The sequence below is a fragment of the Grammomys surdaster genome, unplaced genomic scaffold (genome assembly GCF_004785775.1).
Source record: "Grammomys surdaster isolate TR1022 unplaced genomic scaffold, NIH_TR_1.0 125849, whole genome shotgun sequence".
NCBI lineage: Eukaryota > Metazoa > Chordata > Mammalia > Rodentia > Muridae > Grammomys > Grammomys surdaster.
Window position 1 is genome coordinate 2,902,128 of NW_021620675.1, and position 27,799 is coordinate 2,929,926.

The following is a 27,799-nucleotide window of genomic DNA, read 5'->3' on the forward strand; positions in this document are numbered from 1 at the left end:
AAATATATCTAAAAAAAATCTTTGTGAAATTAATCCATATTTGAGAAAGGATATTTGACACTAAGGAGGAACTATTGCTGACTTGTATCAAAGAGACAGTTGCTCATGGAAGAGAGAGGACAGCTTATATTTGGGTTTGTGCATCTGTGTGCACACGTGCACCTTAAGGATACCTGTGGGCCATGGTAGTTTTTATAAAGCCAGGATACAGTGTCTTCTTTCCCTCTGCTTGTGCATGTACCCGCCCCCATAGCATTGTTTGTTCTTACTTTTCCTGAAATAATTGTATCCTGTTTAAACTTCAGGCTATTGCAGCAAAGGTTGGCATGGACAGTACAACAGTGAATTACTTTGCCTTATTTGAAGTGATCAATCATTCCTTTGGTAAGTGCCAATAGCTGTTACTGTATTTTGTTTGGGGGTGTTTTAGTCTAATACTGTTGGACAAAAACTGCTGAGAGGAGAGCCCACTTATTAATACTGTCTTCAGCAAGCATGCTTGGCAGATCTTATAAAGAATTTCTGATCAGTATTCATCCATTTTCTTCTTTTGTCAGTATATAGTAACTTTGAAAATTTGGGAGCAGCTATCTTCCTATTAATTTTCTTCCCAACTCTCAGTGTCCTAATACACAGTTATCAATTGTGTTGTAAAGAATTGGTAAGATGCCAGGATGCTTGGATTCTAATCTTATCCTTTGTAAGCTTTCTGTAAAGGAGAAATACTGAGTCTGTCTTTCGCAGTGTTGTAAAGCCAGGTAAGAAAGCCTCAAGAAAGATTAGGAGAGCTAGTGTAGATTTGGAAGGAGTTAAGCGAGGCATGGAGGCACACTGTGATCCAGCCACAGTGGAGCCAGGCTGGTCAGACGCTGCTCAGTAGACACCTGGAGTGTGAGAAACGCCTTAGGATTTGGGAAGTGGATGAGAAGTACCTTTTATTTCTGTATGGATAAATGCTGTACACTGTGAATGGCCCATAGCTGGGTAAGAGAAGAGGCTGCTCTGAAGATGTTTGGTGGACCTAGCATGTCCACTTAGATGTTTGTAATGTAACAGGTCATAGATCAAACATTTTAACTGAATTTGGAGTTGGCACTCTCTCCGCAGTCATGTTATCTAAAGGACCTGTTATCTAAGCAGCAGATTTCACTCATTTGCTTTACTGGCTAGACTCATAGTTAGAAAGAGTGGATTTGGCTGGGCATTTGGTTGTTTTCTGCTCCTGAGGTAGATAGACTTGCTTGATGAATTGGAGCTGATGTTCTAATTAATGACAGTCTACCATTGTTGGTCTGCTGAGTACAGTTTCTAGTAGGAAAACTCCTATACATATCTCCACTCAGCTTTCTTTGTTTTGTCTTCTTCAGTACGTAAGCTGGCACCTAATGAATTTCCTCATAAACTCTACGTCCAGAATTATACGTCAGCTGTGCCAGGCACCTGCCTGACCATTCGCAAGTGGCTCTTTACAACAGAAGAAGAAGTCCTCTTAAATGACAATGACCTTGCTGTTACATACTTCTTTCATCAGGTGGGTGAATAAGTCTTCCTGCTAAAAGCTAGGTTCTTTTCTTGTATAGTTAGTAATTTGACTGTTCAGTGTGAATCCTTGGGTCGAAGTAGTACTTAGAATTTCTAAAGCAATATTATATATATTATGTGGGGCTGAGAAAAGCAAAATGTATGGCTTTTACTTCATTCTTATATCACAAAATCAATGCAAAGACTTTTGTGACGTCAAAGGGTATAGGAATTTGACCCTACCAGCATGTGTATTATGATTCTTCGGTGGATACCACTCTACACATCATTAAATGTAATGCAGTTCTGACACTATCTGCCTGGAAATATCAAATCCCACAGGTCAAGGGCTAAATTCCTCAAACTGCCCCCATTTTAGACCTAGTTTCAAGTCCTCTAAGCCTGGTAAGCTGTTTGCTGCAATCAGATTTCCATGAACACACACACACACACACACACACACACACACACACAGCTGGTTTAAATAATTTGCAGTACTCACAGAGCTCAGGAAATTTGATATTTACTAGATATTTTAAAGGACATGAATAAATAAGAAATACAGTTATGTATAGTAAGCCCAAAAAAGTCTAAAGCATAGGACCTTCCAACTTGGAAGAGTTGGGAGTAAACTGCATTCCTGGCAAGTGGATGAATTCTCATGTTCACTGTCCTGCAAACTGGCCATGTTAAGTAGTCCAGGAGCTTCATCTTTTGGGTTTTGGATTGTGTGTGTGTATCTGTGTGTCTGTCTGTCTGTTTGTCTTTCTGTGTGTGTTATATGTATGTGATACATGCATTTAAATGTGCCACTGTGCATGCCAGTATACGCATACACTGGGGCCAGAGCAGAACATCAAGTACCTTTGTCTTAGGGTTTCCATTCTTGCACAAACATCATGACCAAGAAACAATTGGGGAGGAAAGGATTTATTCAGCTTACACTTCCACATTGCTGTTCATCACCAAAGGAGGTCAGGACTGGAACTCAAGCAGGTCAGGATGCAGGAGCTGATGCAGAGGCCATGGAGGGATGTTACTTACTGGCTTGCTCAGCCTGCTTTCTTATAGAACCCAAGACTACCACCCCAGGAATGGTACCACTCACAATGGCCCCTCCCCCCTTGATCACTAATTGAGAAAATACCTTACTGCTGGATCTCATGGAGGCATTTCCTCAAGGGAGTCTCCCCTCTCCGTGATGACTCCAGCTTGTGTCAAGTTGACACAAAACCAGCTAGTAAAATTGACCTCTTGTCAACTTGACACATAAACACATCACTATTAAGCCTCAACCCTTACTTTCTTATTCATCCCCAAGATCTAAATAACTTTAAAAGTCTCAGTCTTTGCAAATTCTTACATATTAAAATTTCAGTCCCTTTAAAAAGAATATCCAATGTCTTTTAAAATCCAAAGTCTTTTTACAATTAAAAATCTCTTTAACTGTGGGCTCTTCTAAAATACTTTCTTCCTTCAAGAGGGAAAAAGATCAGGGCACAATCACAATCAAAAGTAAACTCAAACTCCAACCGTCCAACGTCTGGGACCCACTCACAATCTTCTGGGCTCCTCCAAGGGCTTGGGTCACTTCTCCAGCTCTGCCCTTTGTAGCACACACCTTGTCTTTAGGCTCCAGCTGCCTGTACTCCACTGCTGCTGCTGTTCTTGGTGGTCATCTCATGCTACTGGCATCTCCAAACACTGCTGCCGTCCACTGCAACCAGGCTTTACCAATGGCCTCTCACAGACTCTCTTCATGGTGCCAAACCTCAGCTCTTTTGCATGACCCCTTCAATCCTGGGCCATCAATTGCAACTGAGGCTGCAACTTCACCAATGGCCTTCTGCGGCCTCTTACAGTGCCAAGCCTCAGCTGTTCTTCATGATCCCTTCATTCCTTCAAAACCAGTACCACCTGGCTGACTCTTACACATTACCAAGTCCAGCCACAGCATGAGGTACAACTGTGACTATCTCTGGAACACAGCCTCTGTGCTCTTAAAAAAAAACCTCCCAGAAGATGTTACTTCAGTGATGCTGGTCTCTTCTTAATCACCACTAATTTCTTAGCTCCAGCTGACCGGCATCAATTGTCCCAGTAATCTACAGGTTTAACTTTAGTAGTTCTGGTATCTTGTTAATCATAGCTGATGCTTCAGCCCCAGCTAACCAAAACCACAGAATCTTCACAATCAAAATAGCAACAGCCCTGATAAGAGACTTTAATCTTCCCTCTGAAATTTCACAAGCCAGGCCTCCATCTTCTGCAGTGTTCTCAACATTATCTTCCAAGCTCCTACAGAATATCCCACAGAGCTCTTAACATTCCAATGGCTCTTCTAGCAAAAAGTTCCAGTCTTTCCACGGTCCTCCCCAAAACATGGTCAGTTTGTCACAGGAATACCCCCACTATGCTGGTACCTACTTGTCTTAGTCAGGGTTTCTATTCCTGCACAAATATCATGATCAAGAAGCAAGTTGGGGAGGAAAGGGTTTATTCAGCTTACACTTCCACATTACTGTTCATCACCAAAGGAAATCAGGACAGGAACTCAAGCAGGTCAGGAAGCAGGAGCTGATGGAGAGACCATGGAGGGATGTTATTTACTATCTTGCTTCTTCTAGCTTGTTCAGCCTGCTTTTTTATAGAACCCAAGACTACCAGCCCAGAAATGGCACCACCCACAATGGGCCCTCCCCCCTTGATCAGTAATTGAGAAAATGCCTTACTGCTGGATCTCATGGAGGCATTTCCTCAACTGAAGTTCCCCTCTCCGTGATAACTCCAGCCTGTGTCAAATTGACATAAAACCAGCCAGTACAGCCTTCCTTACTCATCCTCTGTGTTCTTGTCTTGAGATAGAATCTTTCACTGAACCAGAAGCTCATCTTTTAGGTTATGATGATTAGCCAGTGATCTCTGGATCTGCCTGTCTCCTCCCCATGATGCTTAGATTCAAACTAGGATGCTTGTAGAGCAAGCACTTTCACCCTCTGAGTCATCTCCCTTCCTTTTGGTTGTGTGTGTTTGTGTGTGTGTTAACAGGGACTTAATACATGGACATGACTGTAATATAAACAACCATAGTAAAATGTGATTGGATATACAAGATTTGGTTTAATGCTGTTAGATTTGATGGTGATACCCAGGTTGACCTGTCTGTATAGCATTCCTTTTTCATAGTCCAGACCTAAGGTTCCCTTCATGAATGGGGATGTTATCATAAGAATGTTTTCCTTCATTTGTGTGAAGAGCGGGGTAATGTGAGTGAGCATAAATGCCTATGTGTGTGGAAGCCAGAAGTCAGCGTTTGCTGTTCCTTAGGAATTTTCCTTTGTCTTTGAGGTGTGGTCTTTCGCAAGGCTTGAGAAACATCATTTATGCTAGTCTGGCTGGCTAGCAAATCCCAGAGTTCCTGCTGTCATTGCCTACCCCAGGACTAAGGTTACAAGTGTTTGCCCCACATACTTATATCATATTAAAACCCTCTGGACCACTGTGCATTGGACTTTAGCCAAAACTTTATTAATCACCTCACCTCCCTAAGCCCCTACTTTAACTGGAGGGACATGATACTTCTTGGGGTCTTTAAGAATCAATGTCAATTCAGAACCAGTATCCAATTGACCCTGGGAAGTCTGATTGTTTCCTTTCTCCCAGAATACAGTGACCCTTGTAAAAGTCTGTAGGTCCCTCTAGGAAAGAACTAGTGAAAGGCTAACAGTAACTCTTAAGGACTTTACTAAGGTCCTTTTGTTCAAGGGATTCTGGATCTGCAAACTGGTTCAATTCTGGTAATTGGGTCACAGGCGGAGATTTCCCCTTACCTCCCAGTATTATATCCTTTCTTATATTTGTTTGAGTTTTTCTGGTTTACAGATCAACAGAAATGCTGTAGGCTTCTTATCTATTTCATGCCTGTAAACACTACAACTGATTAGTCAGTACCAAAAAGGTCCACTAAGGTCACGCTACTATAAAAATCACTTTGCCAATGCTGACCATTACAGGTTAGACCATTATAGTAGCTTTGCTTGCCTTGCCTTGCCTTTCATGACTTGGTGCTGCTGTCTGGCCCCTGCTACCCGAGGGCCCAGTTAAACCCATTACATTGTATTCATCCAGCTGAGTACTGGCATCTCCAGCTTTAAGGTCTGGCACAAGGAAAAGGTGACAACAAAGCCCTTCAAAAGTCCCAGTGCCCCTCTCACCATTTTGTGTTGTATAGTATTACTGAAGGGTATGTCTTCTGGGCCTTCTTATTTTGTAGGATTAGATACACAGTGTATCCACTTTAGCATTGCAATTTCCCTGAGCCTTAAAATCCTCATCAACACTGAGCCAATGGATATCCGGAATCTTCAGGAATCTTTTCTTTAGCCTATCTTTTGGCAAATCCTTCTGCCAACCAGTCAAACTTTTGATACCTTTTAATTGCATGAGCTTCCATATTAAACCTAGAGTCTCCACTTAGAGGGTCCATATGTATAAACTCAGCCTGATTGATCGAGTTTTATATTTCTCTACCTTACTCAATACTCTTAAAATCCATTCCCATTAATATTCTTAAGATTTATGTTTGAATGAATTAGCAAACTCATTAAGCCCTTTAGTGATATGGTGCACTCCTTCATGACCACACCTTTGATCTTCCCTTTAGGAGCTTGCCTAGCCTTAAGTCTAGTTATGGGTTTAGAGGTGACTATTGATGGGCCCTGAGGGACATCAAGATTGGCTTGCTTGGTGTCTCCTTCAGAGAAAATCACTGCTGCTTCAGCATACAGTGAACAGTTAATTCCTCCAGGCAAAGGTGGAGAGGGCAATACTTCAGGGGTTGGGGGTACATCCTCCACTAAGCGTGGGGAGACTACTTCCTCATATGAGTTAAACCCCTGAGAATCTGAGGGTTCAAAGTTCTTAGCTTTGGGTTCTCCCACAAATCTTCATCCCAAGTTTAGAAGATCCTGTTCCTGCCTATCAGTGTCCTTAAACACTGGGGCCCTCTGGGGCTGGGACTTGAGTAAAGTACTGTAAGTCAGCCAACCTTAGAATGAGAGCTTAGGTTTGGTTGTCTTCAGCTTGAGCTGTGGCTGCTGAAGAGAAGATTCTCTTCCAGGGCACACTTAGAAACCTTTAGACCAGTGGTTCTCAACTTGGCTAAGGCTGCGACCTTTTAATACAGTTCCTCATGTTATGGTGATCCCCAGCCAAAATATTATTTCATTGCTACTCTACATAACTGTAACTTTGATACTGTTATAATGCAGTGTAGATATCTGTGTTTTCCAAAAGAATCACGACCCACAGGTTGAGAACCACTGCTTTAGACAGTTTATGTGAACCTAGAACCGGCTAAATTTTTCATTGAGCTCATGTTTTTCCATTGTCAGTTTATCAGGAGCTTCTAGGAGACTCATCCAGCACTGTTATTTTCTTTATCTACAAACTGTCAAAAGTTTATACAGTCATTAGATTACTTGTTGTCATCACAGAGTTTCTAGTTTTCAGTATTCTCCATCTGCCAGGGATGTTTTCAGTAGCTGAATGTCAGTGAATTGTGATGCCTATACCAGAGGCTTACAAAATTCATCCTCAGCTGGGTGATGGTGGCATGTACTTTTAATCCCTCAGAGGCAGAGGCAGAGGCAGAGGAGGCAGAGGAGGCAGAGGAGGCAGAGGAGGCAGAGGAGGCAGAGGAGGCAGAGAGGCAGAGGCGCAGAGGGGCAGAGGGGCAGAGAAGGAGAGAGGCAGAGAGGCAGAGGCAGAGGCAGGCAGAGAGGCAGAGGCAGAGAGGCAGAGAGGCAGAGAGAGGCAGAGGCACAGAGGCAGAGAGGCAGAGAGGCAGAGAGGCAGAGGCAGGTGGATCTCTGAGTTTGAGGCCAGCCTGGTTTACAGAGTGAGTTCCAGGACAGCCAGAGCTACACAGAAAAACTCGATTTGAAAAACCAACCAAACAAAAGACAGAAAGAAAAATCATCCTTATAATTCTGTTTCTCTAGAACTACTCCTGGTACCACGGTCTGTACTAGTTAGGGTTCTTCAGAGATACAGACTCATTATATACATGCATGTTCGTGCTTGTGTGTGTTTATTAGGCTACCTTATAGGCTGCCCCATTAGTCCCACTGGTTCAGCAATGTCTGCTACCTGATAGAAAGTTAATGAACACAGCAGCTATTCAGTACATGCAAGTGTGCTCAGCTGTTGGGTTTTAGTTAATTCCAGATGTCAATTTGACAACCAAGATTAGCCATCACACTTGTGTAGAACTCAGTGTGTAGTCCTGGCATTGACTTGTATCTACTTGCATTACAGATTCCATGTGGGGATTATAGGCATGTGCCATCATGCCTGGCTCAGAATCATGTACCCTGCTCTGGATATATTTTCCTTCATTATGTTGAGCTATGTGTGGAAATTGTCTTTCCTGATCTGGCAAATTGTTTGAATGATTAAATTGATTAACTTCTAATCTGTTGTTCTCTTTTTGAACTCTGGTTCTCATATGGAATTTCTTTGTTCTGTCCTTCATATCAGTTCCTTGTGATTATTCCTATACCCCCACCCCCCCACACAGAGTCTCATGTAGAACAGGCTGGTCTTGAACTCTCCATATAACTGAGGATGACCTTGAAGCCCTGACCCTCCTACTGTCCCCTCTTAAGTGCTAGGGTTGCAGGAATGTACCTCCACACCAGCTTTTTAAGGTTCGTCTTGTTCAGGAGTGTTAAGCTTACTTACCTTTTTTGTGGCAGGTCTCCAGAACCCTTTTGATATTGAGATTCTGGGCACATTAAACAACAGTGCCTCATTTCCCTTCCTACCATCCTTGTACAGCCACCATTGCTATAACTTACCTCCTGCAGTGGGATTCTGTAGCTGACTTAACATTATGTTGCTCCTACCACTTGGCTGAGTAGTGCTGCTGTGAACGTTTATATGTAGATGTTCATTTGAAATCTACCCCCCCTTTTTTAATATGCTTAGAATTGAGGTTGCTGAATCCGCTGGTAATTCCATCTCCAATTTGTGTGTGATATGTGCTTTTGTTCATGTGTGTATGGAATGTGTGCACCGATGCTAGTGTACACGGAGGGCCAGAGTTTGAAATCACAAGTCTTCCTCTATCACTGTCCCTTTGTTTTGAGACAGGGTCTCTCACTGAACCTGGAGGTCACCAATTTGGCTAGATTGGTTGTCCAGCAAGCTACTGGGGATCCAGGTTCAAATCCATATGTTTTCAGAGGAAAAAATTTAACCACTTTCTAGTTTTTTGAAGAACTATTATGTTATTGTTGTTTTGTGGTCATATTTTATATTTCTACTAACAGTATTCAAGTCTCAGATGATTTTTTATGTGAAATTTTTTGTGAAATAGTATTATGTTTCTCCTTTATTATTTTAGTTACTTTGTACCCTATTTTAGGGAATCTAATACATTTCATTTTTTCTAAGATGTCATAAATTATAAGATGTACCTTTTTTGTTTGTTTTAAGAAGGAAAAATTTGCCAGGTAAAAGCTAGTAAATTACTTGCTGTAAGATACTTCCCAGTCTTAGGGATTGTGAAATAATGTGTCTCTTAGAATTGGTGAGATATTACCTAATGATGGTAATGAATCTTTTCATTGAAAGTTAATAAGGTAAGAATTCTTGGTAGTTTACTTTAAAATTGTAGCTAAATCTGACAGATTATACATAAGCTAATGTTGTGCCATCCTCAGACTCATGAGACTCTAAAAGGGAACGTGCAAGGAAAGGAGGGCGTGGCAGTAGATGACAGCCTGTAGCAGGTTTTTAAAACACTTGAATGCATCTAGAGGAGTTTGGGTGTTTGATTATTGTGAAAGATTTGATAACACAATTGGTTATTATAGTCGGGTGGTGGCAGCATGTTTGATCTCAGCGCTCAGGAAGCAGAGGCTAGTGGAGTTCTGAGTTCAAGGCCAGCCTGGTATACAAATTGAGTTCCAGGACAGCCAGGACTCCACAGAGAAACAAAAACAAACAAGAAAGGTTATTGTTTGCAGTTAACTGACCAGAATTGGATGTTTGCAAACGGAAAGTTACAAATTAGAGCACGAAGAATAAAATAAACATCACAGACAATATTTTTAAATTATTAAAGGAAGCCAGTAAAGCAGGTAGCTTTGAACATTGTTTGCATACTTATGATTAAATATTTTAAAAATATTTTCTATGTGTATCTGTGTGCTTTTGTGAATTTATGTGCACCATGGGCATGCAGGTACCTGTGGAGGCCAGAGGATATCAGATCCCTCTGGAACTGGAGTTACAGGTAGTTGTGAGTTGCTAAGAACTCACCCAGTCCTCTAAAAGAGCAATCGGTATTCAGGACCTCCAGCCCCTGATTAAACTTTTATCTTTTTTTTTTTAATTGAGAAGTTAGGAAAAGACTTTCCCTTAAAGCCTGCTGAGGTATGGTGTATGACTGTAATCCCAGCACTCTGGGGGCTGAAGCAAGAGAACTGTACATTCAGGACCAACCTGAAAAAAAGTAAAACTGTATTGGTATAGGGCTAGCTATGAGGTTCAGGGGTAGAGTGCTTGCCTAGTGTGCATGAGGCTCTGGGCTCAATCCCCAGTATAGGAGGAAGAGATTATCAGTAAGCAGGACATGTTGAATTTTGTAAGGATGATCATAAAACATTTCCAATAGCTGTCTTTCTGTGTTGAAGCTCAAATGAGAGACTATTTTTATACTGCTTTTTTTTTTGGCTTTTAGCTGTATGGCTGCTTAACTTTTAATAAATATTTTTAATCAAGAGAAAAAGGAATCTAATGTGGCAGTATTTATGATTTTCATTCAGGGGTAGTCCACCAGTTTAACCTTGATTAGAAGAAAAGGCAGGTAAGATGACACCCAGCTGTCATCTCCGCACTGAAGTGGCTGAGAAAGAGGGATGGCTGCATATTTGGCACCAGCTCGAGCTACAGTGTGAGCTGTGTGCACGCGTGCGTGTGTATGTGTGTGTATAAAGAAAACATTTTACTGGTGAATTTGGAAAGACTTAATACTGCTACAGTAGATTGAATCACCTCTGCCCTGGGAAGTTATCCCTCAAATGCTTGGATGCAATTTATATTGACAAATATCATTATAGGTATTAAGAATTAGAACCAAACAAAAATAAATACTTTTATCATTGGGAAAAAGGATGAGCCCAAATTTGATTTTTCACTTCTGTTTATTGTCCATTTGTCTGTAGTCTGACTACTGGTCTGTCAATAGGCTGTCTGTTGTGTGTGTGTTTGCCCACCTGAATGTTCTCTGCTACTGGACTGTCCCTAACAGAGCGCTTGGTTCTGTATTTATTGAATAGCACAGAACATGTGGCATGGGAAAGGAATAAGAGTATTTTATAGAAGTCTTTATGGTTGATATTTTTTTTACAAAGTTGCTTTCAGCAAATGATTACATACACAGACACACACACAGACACACAGACACACACACATGACTTTTGAGGCATGGAAGAGTATATAATTTAAGATTACAGCTATGTGTTAGCTTAGGTTGTAAATGAGAAATTCAAGGCATAGTAAAGTTGGTTGTTACATTTGTTCTTTTAAAGGTGGATTAAGCCTAAGCAGGCTGAATATACAGTAGGTTAGATAGCAGGTTAAGTTTGTTTGTTTTGCTTTTTAAGATAGAGTTTCTCTGTAGTCTTGACTGTCCTGGAACTAACTCTGTAGACCAGGCTGGCTTCAAACTCATAGAGATCACCCTGACTCTGTCCCCTGAATGCTGGGATTAAAGGTATGCACACCACCATCTGGCTGCAGGTTAAGTCTTAAGTGAACTCAAGTTGCATTATTAACTTGGCTCTGACATCCAGCAAAAGTTTTGTTTCTTTGATTGCAAAAGATAATTTCATTAAATTTTATCACTACAAAAAATGTTAATTTCTGTCTTTTTTTATTGTCATCTGTATGTTTGGCTGTCTGCCAGATTGAGATGATTTAGGTGACTTTGAAGTGGATGTTGGCAGGAGATAGAGCTAGGCATTGATCCAGTCCTTGACTTCAATCTTGAACTCAGTCCCTTTTCTAGGACTCTAGGAAACCAGGTGACACACGCACCTGTATTCCCAGAATGTAAGTCTGAGTCAGGAGAGTCATGAGGCCATGATCAGTCTAGTCTGCATTGGTAACTCCAAATAGGCCTGAGTAAGGAACAGTCTATTAAAAAATAATAAAAAAATTAAAACAATGGGAAATAATTTGTACCTTAATGTTACAACATCTGTGATCTTACTCCATTCCTTCCTCATCATGATCCATATATATATATGTATATGCATTATGTATGTGTGTGTATATATGGATTTAGAAATACAGATATAGATAGATAGCATGAGCCTACTTATTTTAGCCACACACATAAGCTCATTGCCTTAAGTCAGAAACGCTTCACTTAAATCCAGCAGATCTATTCCCTGTTCCCTGTCTTCAGCTGAAAGTTTCTCACTTGCCTGCCTAGGGAAGTCTGTCTTAGGCTTCTCTGGTAACTATGGTTACAGCTGCTCCTGTTGTAACTGCACAGTGCACACTTTTTTGCCATACGTACACTTTGTTTTATCATGGTTGTTTTTAAGAGATAATGTGCACTCTCTCTCCTTGCTCTTGTTGTTGCTCTCACACATTTAGTGCGCTCTCCACAGAGATTTCTCATATGCTGCCGTCCTTCAGTGCTAGTTATTCTAGTAAGGTCTTCTGTGTGGTGACAGTTCACTGTGGCGATGATGGGGGTGGTCCAGGTGAATATAAGCTTTCCTGAAAATGCTTCTGAGTAAATGTTCTTTCTGTCTGTGCTTTGTGATAGGCTGTTGATGATGTAAAGAAAGGTTACATTAAAGCAGAGGAGAAATCTTACCAGTTACAGAAGCTGTATGAACAGAGGAAGATGGTCATGGTAAGTTTGTGTCTTCATTGCTTCTTAAATGTCCTGTTTTATCTGATGTGGAAAGGTACCACAACCTGGTCAGAGGCTTGATAAATTAAGAGGTGGAACATATCAACTTTGATGAAAAATCCTTGTGTTTCCCCATTATTACATAAAAAAGTTTAGATTATACATAGGCACATAGTTTTTAGTAACTTAATTTTTAATAATTTATCAATTTTAGTAATAGCTAAACAATATTTGTTTGAAAATTGATAAAACGAAGCTGGAGATAGTGACCTACTTCTGTACTTCTAGCACTCACTCTGTGGCAGTGGAGACTGGAAGGAAAGGCTGCCCTTAGCCATGCAGTGAGTTTAACGCCAGGCTGGGTTAATGAGTCCTGTCACAGACCAACAACAGTGACCGTAAAACACACCAAGGCTGCAGAGTCGCTCAGCGGTTAAGAGCACTGTTGATATTCCCAGCACCCGTGGATGCTCTCAACTCTCTGTAACTCCAGTCCCAGGGAATCTGATGCATCTTCTGGCCTCTGTGGGCACCAGGCACACACATGATATACATATGTACATACAGATGAAACAGTCAATGCACATAAAATAAATTTTTTAAAAAACCTTTAAAAACATCATAATCTATAAGAATTAATATTTAGATTTTTAAAAAATGTTTAGTATTTGTTTATCCTAGAACAGGTCTCAGCCAGGTCAGCCTGGAGCTTGGTATGTAGCCCAGGCTGGCCTTAAACTCTCTGTGTTGTCTAGGCTGGCCTTGAATTTGACTTGAATATCCTATACCAGCCTCCCTAGTGGTGAGGTAAACAAGAATAAGCGACTACATTCAGTTAGGTCTTTAACATTAAAATTGAGTTTAGTTGTGAGGTAGCAAAACCATTGCTTTACACCTTAATGTTTTCTGTTGGTTAGATAGTTATGCTCAGTGATGCTTTGCATCCTATGAGTTCCTAGACTTGGGTTTGATTTAGCTGCTACTAGTTTCATATGGCTATTTAAATCTCGATTTAAAATTATTAAAAATTCATTCCTTTAGTTGCACTGGCCACGTTTTCAGTGCTAAATAGCCATGAGGCCAGAGGCTGCCATATGACAGTGCAGGTGTAGGCATTGCAGGATGTTCTGTTAGCCAGTGCTGCCTAGCATGTTCCTCAAATGTTTTAAAGTTAGTTTTTACTTTGTACCAGCCATAAGTACAATGATGGACATTGTTAAAAAAAATATATATACACACACACACACACACACACACACACACACACACACACACTGGTAAAGAATATTTAAAACATCTCGGTCATAAGCATTTACGAATTTCTCTCTTGGCAGATGACATATAGCTAAAATTTTTGCAATGTTCCATGTATATCACACAGGATAATGAGTGCACTGGTAATCATTCTGTTACACTACTGGAATTATTTTTTACTTTCTATGTACATATTATCTATTTTAAATTAATTTAGTTGGGCCAGGTATGGTGGAATACACCTATAATCTCAGCCCTCAGGAAGCCAAAGGCAAGAGGATCATTATTTAAGAGCAAACTGAGGTATCCAACTAGCTTGAGTTTGAGATCAGCCTGGACATTAGTGTGATCATGTCTTAACATCAGATACCCCCTACCCTATATCCATACACATTAAGTTAGAAGGTGAATAGGGTCAGCATTGCCCTTAGCCCATGTATGACTTTACATTTAGGATGGATAGTTAATCACTTTATCACTTACGTTAAAAAAAAAAAAATCTCCCTCCCACAGAAAGTCACCAGAAATCAGGAAATCATTTTACCACTACATATAAGCAAACAGAAATAGAAAGTCAAAAATCTTTGAGTATAATTAAATATTGGCAGAATTTTGGCTAAGGGACTTTTTCTATAAAATAGTATTTTAAAGCACAAGCTACATCTGTTCTTTAAGATAATAGCCCTGGGACCAAGGGTGATGGCATACGCCAATGAGTGAGGCTGGCCTGCATAGTGAGCTCCAGGCCAACCAGGGCTACTTTGTGAGATCTTGTTTCAAAAGACTAACAAGCAACCCAACCCAACCCAACCTCAACTTCAACCCCAACCCCATCCCCAACCCCAAACCTAACCCAGCCCAACCAAAACCCAAACCAAACCCCACCCCATTGTCTTAGAGGCTGGAGAGATGGCTCAGTGGTTAAAAAGCACTGGTTGCTCTTGGAGAGAGGACTGAGGTTCAGTTCTCATCACTCACAGCAGCACACAGCTTTGTGTAACTGCAGTTCCAGAAGATCTGATGCCTTCTTCTGGCCTTCACAGCACCAGGTATACAATGTGGTATACAAACATACATGCAGGCAAACATGCATACACATACAATAAAAATAAATATGTAAAAAGCATACTTGAGATTGTGAAACCTGAAGAGTTTCAGAATCTCAGTTAGAGTTTAGGGAGACTTGGCTCCCAAGGTTCCTCTCAGGCCCTTGTTTCCATTAGACCTGGTCTGACCTTTGGCAGGTCAGCTGGGAGAGCACAGAATTCTTTAGAATAGAACCTTAACCCATTCACCTAAAGTGTTCTGCTCTGTTAAGTACCAAGCCTATGTCTCATTAACTATTGACATGTACAAAGTGTCCTTTCCTATACCTTTCCTCTCTACTTATTGAAGTCATTATAAGACAATGGACAGAATAATCGTGCGGCCACTTTATTTGTTAGACAGGGTCTCATATGCCCAGGCTGGGCTGTACTTGCTGTATAGTCTTGAACTATACAAAACTGGTCTTGAACATCTTCCCACTTCCATCTCCCAGGTCCTAGTATGACAGATGTGTACCACCATGCCTAGCGTTAAATCTTTGGGTTTTATGTACATGTTGTAAATACGTTAGAAAATAAAAGTTTACCTTTTCCAATTTTGAATTCATGTAAATTTTCAATCTTCTTTTCAAGCTTGGTACAAATTAAGCAATGTAGCAATTGTCCACTTAAAACTAAGAAGTAATACCAACCCGGTAGTCTCCAAAGACCTAGGTCCCAATTAAAACAACATCTGGCTTCTCATCAAGGATATGGATACCCTCAGTTTCCACTCAGGTTATTTTTAGAACTTAGGCCAGTAAGAACTCTCTTGAAGATTTTTTGCTTTTAGGGTGATATCTTGAATCCAAGGACAAGAAGAGGTAATTCATTATATGCTGGTACTCTTCTAGAATTCTTATGAAGTGTTAGTCTCATTTTACAAAGAAGTGAACCAAATACCAGACAAGAAGCAACTTAAGGGAGGAAGAGTTTACCATGGCTTAGTAGTTTTGAGGGGATACAGTCTGTTGTGGTGGCAAGAACAGGAGATGGCTGATCCAGGCCTGCCCCCACTGACCTACCTCTTCCAGTAAGGATCCACCTTCTGATAGTTACATAGTCTTCCAAATAGAGTGTCAGCCATCTGGAAACCAAGTGCTCAAACTTACAAGCCTATTTGAGACATTTCCCATTCAAAGCACAGTATGTGGGGTCATGTGACTAATCAGAGCAGAGCTAGGCTTTGGGATTAGAGCTCTAGTGCGTGTCTCCCCTGAGTCAAGGAAGAGCGGGTTTCTGTTCCTTCCACATGGCAGTGGGAAAGGCCCCAGGAATAGATATCACAGAGCATTCAGGACACACAATGTCCACATCTCTTCTGATCACTTTTTCTTTATTTGTCTTTATCTGCTGCTTTAAAAATATCTATACAGAGGGCTGGATATGGATAGGTAAAGCCATGTGACACTGGCACTCAGGAGGCAGGGACAGAGAAGCACAAGTTTAAGGCTAGCCTGATATACTTAGCCTGTTCCAGGCCAACTTACTGAGCTACAGAAGATCCTACCTCAGAGACATAACCCTTCCCCCACAAACAAATCCATACAGTAAAAGGCTGTCCTAGGAATATGGGAGATACGTTTGTCAGAACAGCAGAAGTGTGTCCAAAAAAAGAAAATTCTCGGTATATTTCTTTTATACTAGTCATTTTTTGTTAAAGAACTTGAGCAGAAGTAATCTTCAGGTTGTGTGACACCTACCTACACGACAGATTTTTAAGCACCATGAGCAGAATTGCTGTGCATTGAGTGTGTCAGTGTTTCTAATGACTGTGTCAGGAATATGGCTTGGATTGGATGTTGGAGGACTGGGTTCAGAGCATTCTTCTCCCTTTACCATTTTTGTTGTAAGTTTTCAAACACACAAAGAAGCTGAAAGGGTGATGCAGGAAGTGCAGAAGGCTGAGGTTACCACCCCTGCACAGTGCCAGCAGTCCTCACCTTTCTAATATGCAGACTTTGTTTGGCTCTAGAACTAGAGGTTTTTGATTTTTTATTTGCTTGCTTCTCTGTGATGCTGAAGGTTGAACCCAGGGCTTCACAAGTTTGGCAAGTACTCTTTCACTGAGCTAACTTCCCAGTCCTTATCCTGGAAGTTATTTATTTATTTATTTATTTTAAATGTGTATGTGTGTTTTCCTGCTTGTTTGTATGTGTACCATGTGCATGTAGTACCCAAAGAATCCAGAAGAGGGCATCAGATCTCCTGGAGCTGGAGTTACAGACACTTGAGAGCCCCCCCCCCCCCATATGGGTGCTGGGAACCAGACTCTGGTCATCTGTGAGGGTAGCAGGTGTTCTTAAATGCTGAGCTATCTCTCCAGGCTCCTACTCTGGAATTTTTAAAAGTAATTTCCAGATCTGTCATTTCATAGCTGTTCTTTTTTGTCCACCAAATGGGTGTACCACCACTCCCCCAGGTCTCAAGCTGTTCTTGAGAGAACATGGATGAACCCTTTGGCTAATGATAATAGAGCTTTTAAAAAGATTCAACTATCACCAGGTGGTAGAGGTGGTGGAGGTGGTGACACATTCCTTTAATCCCAGCACTTAGGAGGTAGAGGCAGGTGGATCTCTATGAGTTTATGGCCAGCCAGGTCTATAAAATGAGTTCTAGGACAGCTGGGGCTACATAGAGAAACCCTGTCTCAAAAAACAAAACAGGACAAAATTTAAAGCTATCATTTATTAATCATCTAATTGTATATCGAATTCTGTGCTGAATATTTTATATTTGATGCTAATAAATAATATTATGACATAAGTGCCATTATTCTTTCCTGTTTATAGAGTAAGAAACTAGGCCTCCAGGGTTGAGTAACTTGTGTACGCTTTTATAGCTAGGAAATAGCAGTTTGGATTTGAGCACAAGGTGGCCTGAGCACAGCCCAGTGATGCACTCATCACTGTTCAGTGGGCTTAGACCTGACCCTGGCCCTGTTGAAGAGTTTTTGCACATTCCATTGCACCTGCCTCTTGTCACACTTACTTGTGTGTGGCAGGGTTTGTTCTTGTACTTGTAAGGATGGAGCAGGAATAAACAGAACCATGTCTACTGGTACAGGAAGGGCAAAGAAAGCGGAAGAGCAAGTGTGACTTGGTGGCAAGAGAGTGAGAAAACTAGAGTGAGGCTTTGAGCTGTGTCGGCTCTTCTGAACTCAGCCTGCTCTGCTCTTGCTGTTCTTCTGTGCTTTTCCATCTTCTAAGTTGTTATTTTACTGAAGAAAGAAATATGAAGTGGTCAGGATGTGATCTCTGCTCCCGTGGACCTGCAACCCCAACAGCAGTAGCAGTGTTTGAAATGTCATTCACCAGTAGCAGAGCCACAGATTGTCGTGTGTCTTTTTTTTTCTTTCTGGTGTCATTCCTCTGTCTTGGTAAGAGAGATAACAACTTTATGGTTCTCAGGTTGGAATTCCCACCCATCTATGGATGTTACTGCAGATGCTGTTTTTGCACATAGCAGCAGTGACTTTAAGCCTATGTGCTTATTTCTGAGGCAGCCTTTGAAAGGACTCCAGCTCAGAGACATGAATCTTTATCTCTTTGCCTCCTCTTTCTTTTTTTCTTTCTTTCTTCCTTCCTTCCTTCCTTTCTTTCTTTTTTTTTTTTTTTGGTTTTTCGTGACAGGGTTTCTCTGTGTAGCCCTGGCTGTTCTGGAACTCACTCTATAGACCAGGCTGGCCTCCAACTCAGAAATCCACCTGCCTCTGCCTCCCAAGTGCTGGGATTAAAGGTGTGCGCCACCAACGCCTGGCTTTGCCTCCTCTTTCTACTCCCTATCCCAGTGTCTTCTAGTCTTCGCTCAACTTGGGCTTATGAGTTGAGTTAGAGAGCCGCCGTAACAGTACAGGAGAGGAGCAAAGCCGGGGATCTTCAGGGTTTGAAGCCATCTCTGGATTATCTTGTGAGGATTACGTATTTCACTTGATATGAGTCCAGATGGTTTTTAAGGAGGCACACTGTCTTATTTTCATCCATGTTGCTCTGATAAAATACTCTGGCTAGCAGCTTAAGAAGAAAGGGTTTAATTTAGTTCACCATTTCTGGGTATGGTCTACCATTGCACCCTCAGGAGCAAAGATAAGTGAGTTAATAGGTGCATGCACATCTGTGCTCAGCTCACACTTCTTGTACACACTGAGACCCAGACTCAGGAAATTGTCCGACTCACATTTAGGTTCAGTTTAGGGTTCAGTTTAGTCATTTATCAATCATAATCAGTTATCAATCAGATAGCCTCCACAGACTACCCATAGGCAAAGCCAGTCTAGACAGGTCCCCACTCAGCCTCCTTTCTCAGTTGATTCTAGATTGTGTCGGGTTGACAATTAAAAGTAACTAACACACATATACTGGGACTCAGGGGACAACCAGGTCACCTAGGAATGAATTAGTTACTGGTGATGGAAAGTGGAAAGCCTGGGTTCTGGTTCCAATTGTCCCATTTCTGACAAGTGACCTAGATAGGCTTATCCCACTTCTTTAAAATGACTAGGTTTTTTTAGTTTATTTTAATTATAACATGTTATGAGTGTGAGGTGTAGAGTCGTTTTCTCTTCATCATTAGGATCAGGGTAATTTTTGATTATAGAAGAGATGGGGGAAAGCTCTTATGAAGATAGGCTAGATTTCCATCCCTTAAGCACAGTGACAGTAGAGGGTCACACTGGCCGCCGTTGTGAAGTCCTTTCTGATGCTAGTGCTCTTGACCACAGTGTCTTTTCTGTCACTTCATTTCTATATCGTCTTAAAGAGAACTCAGTGTTAAAACTGTGAAGGAAAAGCTGAGAATGGGATAAAGGAGTGTCACAGAGCCTGTCCCAACTCTGGGTCAAGTGTGAGATGAGAAGGCAGGTCTCAGGTGACTGGGTCACATGCTCTTGTCTGTCTCAGGAACTGCACTGGGCGTCAGCATCATTGTAGCGTGCTTACCCCTTTCATTTGTGTGTGCAGTACCTCAACATGCTAAGGACCTGCGAGGGGTACAATGAGATCATCTTCCCTCACTGCGCCTGCGACTCCAGGAGGAAGGGCCATGTGATCACAGCCATCAGCATCACGCACTTCAAACTTCATGCCTGCACTGAAGAAGGGCAGCTGGAGGTAAGAGTTCAGCCTGGGGCTAGGCCAGGAGCTCTGTCAATGGACACTTGGATACTTCCTGTGGTTTAGTTCCTCCTTGTGGAGCAAATGAAATGGAAACTGTTGATGATGATAATCAGTGAGCCCACATTGATCCTTATTTTACTAGCTTCAAATTATGCATTTTAATTATTATATGTGTACATGGGGTGTGTGTGTGTGTTGTGTGTGTGTGCGCGCGCGCGCACGCGTGTCCGCACTCGTGTCCATGCCATGATGCATGTGTGAAGGTTATAGGACAACTTTGTGGAGTCGTTTTTTCTTTTTCCACCTTTGTGTGGGCTCTGGGGCTCAAACTCAGGTCAGCTTGGGCAGCAAGCACTTTCCCACTGAGTCACCCCAGCAGCCTAAGTGTCTGTTGTCACAGCCTTTCCCTGATTCCATCAGAATCCCTTTGCTTCGGCTCGCCAGTGCTCTCATACTTAAACTGTAGCCCTTACTCTGATGTTCTTGGCTGTCTAGAACCAGGTAATAGCGTTTGAATGGGATGAGATGCAGCGATGGGACACAGATGAAGAAGGAATGGCCTTCTGTTTTGAATATGCGCGAGGAGAGAAGAAGCCTCGATGGGTTAAAATCTTCACACCATATGTGAGTGGGAGATGGGAGGCATGGGGAAAGTAGATTGGGCTTTGAACGTTTGAAGTAAATCCTAGTGGGAACTAAAGGAGAAGTCACATGAACCTGGAGCTCTCAGAGGCAACAAAGTCAACTCAGAGAACTTTCTCTCCATTGTCATAGTTGGTGTTTGTTGCTGTTTGTTTAAGACAAGGTCTCGCTATCTAGCCTTGGCCGGCCTGGAATTTGCTAATGTAGACCAGGCTGACTTTGAACTCAAAGAACTCCCCCTGCTTCTGCCTTCCAAGTGCTGGGATTAAAGATGAGGGCCACTGTACCCTTGTATGCCCTTCTCCATAGTGTGTCTGCAGCCTCTGACCACAAGCCTTTATTCCTCTGTTGATGACCATAAGAGCACAGATGGACCACTTGAACATTTTGTCCGTCTGGGATTGTGGAATTCACACCCTGTGCTGTGTGTTGTAGTCAGCACTAGGAGGAGCTGGAGAACAGTAGATGGTCAGGTCTGTGGTCTGTCGTTCCTGGCAGGATTTTCTCTGTCCTGGGTGGGTTTGGAAGATGGGGTGATAGACTTGAAGTTCAAAGGCATGGCCTTGGGCCTGGTCTTGGGAAGTCAGTGAGTATTGCTACCTTTTTTTTTTTCCAGTTCAATTACATGCATGAATGCTTTGAGAGGGTGTTCTGCGAGCTCAAGTGGAGAAAAGAGGTAATTGTAAAGAATTCTTGAGTTAATTTATTCCTCTTCTTGTTTACAATTCATAGGACCATGACCAAATACCAGGACCCTCACCTCCATTTCTGTCTTTCTAGGAATATTAGTTAGAGACTGATTATCCCATGTGAGCCAGGACATTCTCCCAGCGAGGCTGGCCTCTGGATGGTGAATGGGCAAAAAAGCCCTGCTTCTCCCCTTGTGTAGAGGGTGGACACTGGCTGCAGGCTCTCCCGTCTCTCATGACCTCATGGACCCTCTTCTGCCTGTTTGTTTGATTTTTAATGTTGTTGTTTGTTTGTTTTTTAATTAAATAACCCTCCATGCTGTTCCTGACCCAGGAGAGCGCCTGTCCAGAATTTAGCTATCTGACTGGATCAGTCACAGTAGAGTCTTTCTTCACTAACCAAGAGCATAAATGTGGAGGAAATTCTTTGCTACTGTTGTTTATAGGTGTCAGTGTTGGAGCAGAATTTAGAAGACTCTGTCTAAATACTTAGCTACTTATTCTCAAAGAAATCAGAAAATGAAGAAGTATAGTCAGTCACATGGAAGTTGGTGTTCTTGCTATAGTAGAAAGAACACTGGGCTCTGGAAGTCATCTGGAATCCTCCTGCTGCTTTTATCTGTGATTTTAGGCATAGCAGCCTCCTCAGATCTGATTGTCTATTTTGTAGAAGAGGAAGACTGAGCCAGGTGGTCCATATCCAGAGTCCTCTGTACTCTGACGGCTGTGCTTCCGATGGATGGTTGAGTCTGGCTGACAGCCGAGTTGGCTGCCCCTGTTGTGCTGTCTCCAGAGTGGAGGCCGTGCTGCTCCTCAGTAACGCTTCTTTTTTTTTTTTTCCTTTCAGAATATTTTCCAGATGGCGAGGTCACAGCAGAGGGATGTGGCCACCTAGCCTTTCCTCATCCCTCCTTCCCTTTGCCCTCAGCCTCTTAGCCTTTTCATCTCCCATGTCAGACAGTAACCATTAACAAAAAAGAAGAAAAAAAGGAAAAAAAGTCATTATATCCCAAAGTCCTAAGCTAAATATTATTAATAACTTCCTGTGTTTTGCGTCTCTGGGACTGAGCTGGGAGAGAGCAGCAGGTTGAGAATGCCAGACGTCCACTGATCTCAGACAGACACACGCCCAACCAGCTCGCCAAAGGCAGCTTTGTCATTTTACCCGGGCCTCATACCAACAGACTCTCCTTGTACTATATTTTTAAACTGGAACTATGAACTCCATCCATTTGCACTGTTCAAGCATATATATGTATGTATGTATGTAAAAAATTATATATACACAAATTAGCTGCACGTATATACATATATATATTTCTTTTTAAATTTCATATTGATGGCAGTACCTTTTTTAGCTTGTGTTTTTACACACCTTTCACTGAATTCATGACCTCTCTCTCTTGCTCTCTTTATTTTGAAACAAACTTTAAAAAGGAAAAAAAAATACAGGGAAAATACCTCTCCTCAAGAAGGACTCGAAAAGTTTACAACCTGCTTGGGTTTTCTTCCCTTTTTTGTATTGAGTACAGTTTCTGGCTGTTGGTTTGCCATAGAGTCTGAGGAGTGAGGAGTGTAGTATCTTTATCTGCAAGAGGGTGCTGAGGATGAGAAAGGCTGTTTCTCAAGAGCAGTGAGGCTGCAGGGAGTCTAACGACCTGGAGTCTCAATTCTAAGTCATTTTCCTGGTCCATCAGTCAACTTTGAGTCCATCCTGCATCTCCTTCCTGTTTCTTTAGGGTCTTTTATATGCTTCCTTTCACCTGACCCAAGACAGTTGAGGGTAATCTGAGGAAGCTGTTACCATAGGAAACTGCAACACTTCTCTTCTGCAGCAAGGATCATTTTAGGAGCAAAGCTTGACATCTGAGGCACAGAGGTTGGGCATATGGAGGGAAGGAAGGAAGCAATGCCTCGTATTTATAAGGGCCTTCCCTCCTCTGTTCCTGTCCAGTAACCATCTATATTTAATATCCTCATGAGTTCTTTAAACAGTTGTGTGTGGAGGGAGTGTCTTGGATAAGCTTAGAGTCTGGGTCTCTGCCAACCAAATCAGAGCCCCGTTCATGACAGCTCAGGGCCCAAGAAGTGGAAATATGGTCGATTTTGTTGACCACCACCATTTACTTCAAAGGAGACTGAAGAGAAATCTCTTAAAGAGTTCTTTACCTGGAGCTGGGCCTGGGGCTGGGCCAGGGCCTGGGGCTGGTTCAGTTGGTAGAGTGCTTACATGGCATGCAAAAAGCCTTAAGTTCCATCCCCAGCACCACTTAAAACTTGGGGTGTTGTAGTGCACACCTGTAATCTCAGCACTTGGAGGGGAATGCAGGAAACTCAGAATTTTCAAGTTCACCCCTCTGCTACCTAATGAGTTCAAGGCTATCCTGGATCACATATCTCAAAAGTAGAAGAGTTCCTTACCTGCTCCTGCACTTAGACCTCCTGGGACCTAAAAGTCATTGGGACAGAGGCCAGACTGGCACTAGAGTAATATTCTCAAACCTTGAGTTCTTGTGTAAGGAACGCTCAGGTTAGGTACAACTAAAACACATCTTTGAAACTTTGTATCTACTTTACCTTCGATATTGAAGCCTCCGTAGGCTGTGTCTTTGGCTTCATGTCGCTGAAAGGCAGCAGAATTGGATGTCCTTTGGTAGTGTTGGATTTGGTTTCAAGTTGCTTTCATGCCGTGGCTTTGCAGAGCATTATGAGCCACTTCTCTGTCTCCATTATTCTGGCAGCCACTTGCCCCAGGAAGGTGTGAACCTTTTAGGACAGACAGCCTGTTCCTTCCCTCTCCAAACTTGTGGGACCACAAAGTACAAAATATGGTGAGTGTTTAAAGGTGAAGAGGGTAATACCTGATTTGAAGACTTTAATCAGGGTCAACTCTCCCTGTTGGCTTTAATGAGTCTGAGTACCTTAAGAGAGAGCAAATTGATTTCTTCTCCAAGATGCTCTGGAGGCCAGCTATGTTCAAACTGTAAAAACAGCAACATTGCAGCCCACTCCCTCAGGGGGAGAGCCTATCCTACAGCCTTCCAGAGTAAAGACAGGGCTTTAGAGGTCCTGAAGAGTCAGCCCCACATGTGTTGGAGTTAACAGAATCTATGTAGGAACATCCTATTTTAGGTAGTCTGCTACCAAAACACCCAGCTGCAGCAGGGAGACAGGGGAAGAGGGCGGTCCCAAAGGCTCCCAGTGGGGCTGCAGTGATGGAGGAGGAGGTCACTATGGCCTAGAGGCCCACAGGATCAAGTTCTTTTGCATGAAGCTGTGTTAGATGTAAGTACTCCCTCCCCCAAGCCCCTGCGCTTCCTTTCTCTAATCCCTTCTATGTTTCTTAGTCCTGGCTTCTGCCTAGGGAGGCATCTACAGTTTTCTTGGGCAGTTTGTCTCTGGGAAAGGGATTTCCCTTCCCAGCTTCCTGGTCTCCAGTTGTCGTTTCCTCCACGCCGAGTTTCTGTTCTCTGAGACTAAAACTCAGAAATTTTTATGGAGCAGGAAAATACTTAGGCCCTGAGAAGCCTGGTGCTCTAGGAAACTTTGCTCGGGCAGTGCGTTGAGCTTGCTGCTCTTTGTATTTTTATTCTGGTCTCCGTTTTTCAGCCTTGCCTTTGCCCTTGCCCTTGCCGAGGCCTAAGCTCAGCACAGCTACAGATGTGTCAGTGTGTTCAGGGCAGCTCCCAGGCCTTGACAGAGCTCTCAGGGAGGAACAAGGTAAATGATCTAGCATCCTCTTGCCTGGCCCATTTAATTTTATCTTTTAGTTACCTGGGCCAGTAGCTTTGAATTATCCCCCTTCATTGCTCCAAACCTGATGCCTGAAGCACCAAAATAGGGCACTGATAAGAGGGAGCGCCTCTCTTATCTCAGAATTTCCAGCTTAAGGGCCAGCTCCTAGAAAGCAGTTTTCTTAAAGGGACCTACATACATTTGAGTTGAGCTAAAGTTTCCAGGAATGGAGGCCCTTTCTGCCCTCCTGTCTATTATGCTGTCTGGAGGGACAGCCTCAGCACACCGATGCTCCTTCACCAGTTGTATGGGTTGCTTTAACTTTTTTTGGAGGAGCAGCAGTGTGGGTGAATACTTAGAACTAGTGGGAGGGAGAAGGCTTCAGTCCTCCATCTTGGGTTCCTCTTACTCTAACCCTCAGCGTATCTGCCAGGCCTTCTTTACCTGGATAGCAGCAACTTCTTTCTCAGCAGTAACTGAGGGTGCATGGAAATAAGGCTCTGGGGAGGAGCGAGACTGAAGAGGGACTGATCCTGGTAGGAGCACTTGGCCAGCTGCTGACCATGGGTGCCAACTTGTCATGCCTCTTCTAAGCTGGTGAGCTGGGCTTCAGTTTTTCCCAGGCCATGCACATTTTTAATTTATTTGAGAGAAACTAATTGTATTTTCACTGCAGTATCTTGTACTTTTATTTGTGATTTATGAAATGTGAAGAGAAAATGCAGAGACCCACTGGCTCCAGTGTTTCTCCAGCCCCTGCTCTAGAGCTAACCACTCTAAGATTGTTTGGTAATGTCACTTAGTGTAATTAATTGTAACATATTCTTTTAAATAAATTGATTTATTGATGAAACAATTCTTTGGTTTCCTAGACTACCAATCCTTTGGGGTATGTGGGAAGAACTAAAGAGGGGCCTTTGGCAGTTGAGTGGAATGGCTACTCTGAAGATGAGGGGAGACGTCTAACTGATTTTCCCAGCTGACCAGTGAAGCAGAGTTGAGGCGGGCAGGAAGGAACCACTCTTTCCCCAGTGGCTCCCTCAGAAATTCCATCTGCTTCCTCAGTTCTCAGTTCGTTGAGCTCTCCTTTGCAAAGTCTTGTGACTGTTCACAAGACTCCGTCACCAAGCAAGCACAGATCAAACCTGGCAGAGTCTTTGGGACTTGGTATGTCCCACCTGATCCTGAGCATATGTATATCTCATTTGTAAGTAGCTAGGGAAATATTTTTATGTATCCCCTACTGATATTGGTACCTAGGCAAAACCAGGTACTCTGTGGGTTGCAATCCTCCTCTGATCATGTGCATGAGAATAAAAGTGACCTTGCTGTCCTTGGTCGTACACAGAGAACCTAGGTACCAGGCAACCTCCCTACTCAGAAGAGAGTCTGTTCTCCAAAAAGCTCAGCATTTGTAGTGAGTCAGGCATTCCGTTTTGTATGAATCATCATTTCTTGGTATTTTCATAGCCCCTTTCCACATGCTTTGGTCCTTAGTGGACCCTAAGAGCAAGGACCACCAAGTTTGACATTTTATTTGGATTTGGGTGAAACATTATTCACAGTCTCATTCACCTAGTATTTGGAATCTAATAAATACTATGCCACTGACCACTAGACATGTAAAAAAATTTTTTCTCTTTAATAAGGAAAGAACCATAGAAAGAATTATAGAATTATAATTTCAGAGGCTAAAGTAACAGCATTAGTAAATCTGTGTATGGGACACTGTGTAAGAAATTGCAGATACAGGAGTGCTCACTGCCTCACAGGGCAGACAGGCCCACGATACACAGTGGAAGGTTTTAGTGCTACAAGGGCTATGATAAAAGACCCACATATGATTGTACATGCCTCTAACTCCAGACTCAGGACATGGGAGGTTCATGAGTGCAAGGCCGGCTTCTGCTACTTAGCAACTTCAGGGCCAGCCTGGGCCACATAAGACCCTGTCTCAAAAGCATGGGAAAGGGCAAGATGGTCCAGTAGGTAAAGATTCTTGCTGCCAAGGCTGACAACCTGAGGTAGACTCCTGGGCTCCAAATGGTGGAAAGAGAAAACTGATTTCACACAAGTTACTCTCTGTACACATGTGAATTGTGTTGTACACATATATACAACAAATATAATAAATCTTAAGATTTACAGATGAAGATATAAGGGAAATCTTAAAGTGCTGTTTAATGTAAATGGCTTAACATGGGCAGGATTTCATCAAGCAGGTATCAAATAGTATTGGCTGTCATGTTCAAGACTCTGTAGCATACAGAGTGAAGAAGCATGGGGTAAGAAAAGACCAGACTTGTCCAGAGTACAGTGAATAGTTCTGTGTCAGTGGAATACAGGGCATGTCCAAGAATGCAGGAGGAGGTAAGGATTCTCCCAGTTCCTGTTTTTATAGTTTATGTGTGTGTTCGAATGTGTGTGTCACAGTAAATGTAGGTCAGAGGACAATTCGTGGGGGGTTGATTCTGCTTCCAGCATGTGGAAGAGGGGAAGAATTAGGAGACTGGTATAATTATCCCATTAAGAAGCAGACACAATAATAACTGAAAGGAAGGAAATATTGTAGAAACAAAATCTTCAGTGATTAAACTGCACTGAATTTACGTGAAATGGATGAAGGGCTCCCAAGCTCTGTGTGACTAGAGAATCAAGCTATTTTAAGAGTTGAGCCAGGCCAGGTGGGTGCACTGTAATGCCAGCACTTGGGATGCAATTGTAGGATGATCAGGAATTCAAGATTATCTGTAGCTATATAGCAAGTTCAAAGCCAGCCTGGGCTACATGAGATCTCATTTCAAAAAATAAAGTGGGATG

At 42.4% G+C, this 27,799-nt stretch overlaps 1 protein-coding gene across 2 annotated transcripts in view; it reads left to right on the forward strand.

Annotated features, from left to right (window-relative positions):
• The window catches only part of Snx27 (sorting nexin 27), a 78,356-nt gene extending 52,521 nt beyond the window's left edge, over nt 1-25,835 (forward strand). Inside the window, exons 6-12 of one of the 2 annotated variants that reach the window (XM_028789752.1) lie at nt 306-384; nt 1,368-1,531; nt 12,371-12,460; nt 19,758-19,907; nt 20,409-20,537; nt 21,172-21,231; nt 21,336-25,835. In XM_028789752.1, coding sequence (XP_028645585.1) covers nt 306-384; nt 1,368-1,531; nt 12,371-12,460; nt 19,758-19,907; nt 20,409-20,537; nt 21,172-21,231; nt 21,336-21,344 — 681 coding nt within the window. In that variant the 3' untranslated portion in view covers nt 21,345-25,835. The remainder of the gene's footprint in view (nt 1-305; nt 385-1,367; nt 1,532-12,370; nt 12,461-19,757; nt 19,908-20,408; nt 20,538-21,171; nt 21,232-21,335) is intronic. The other variant, XM_028789751.1, reaches the window with a different exon arrangement.
• Nucleotides 25,836-27,799: the final 1,964 nt, after the last annotated feature.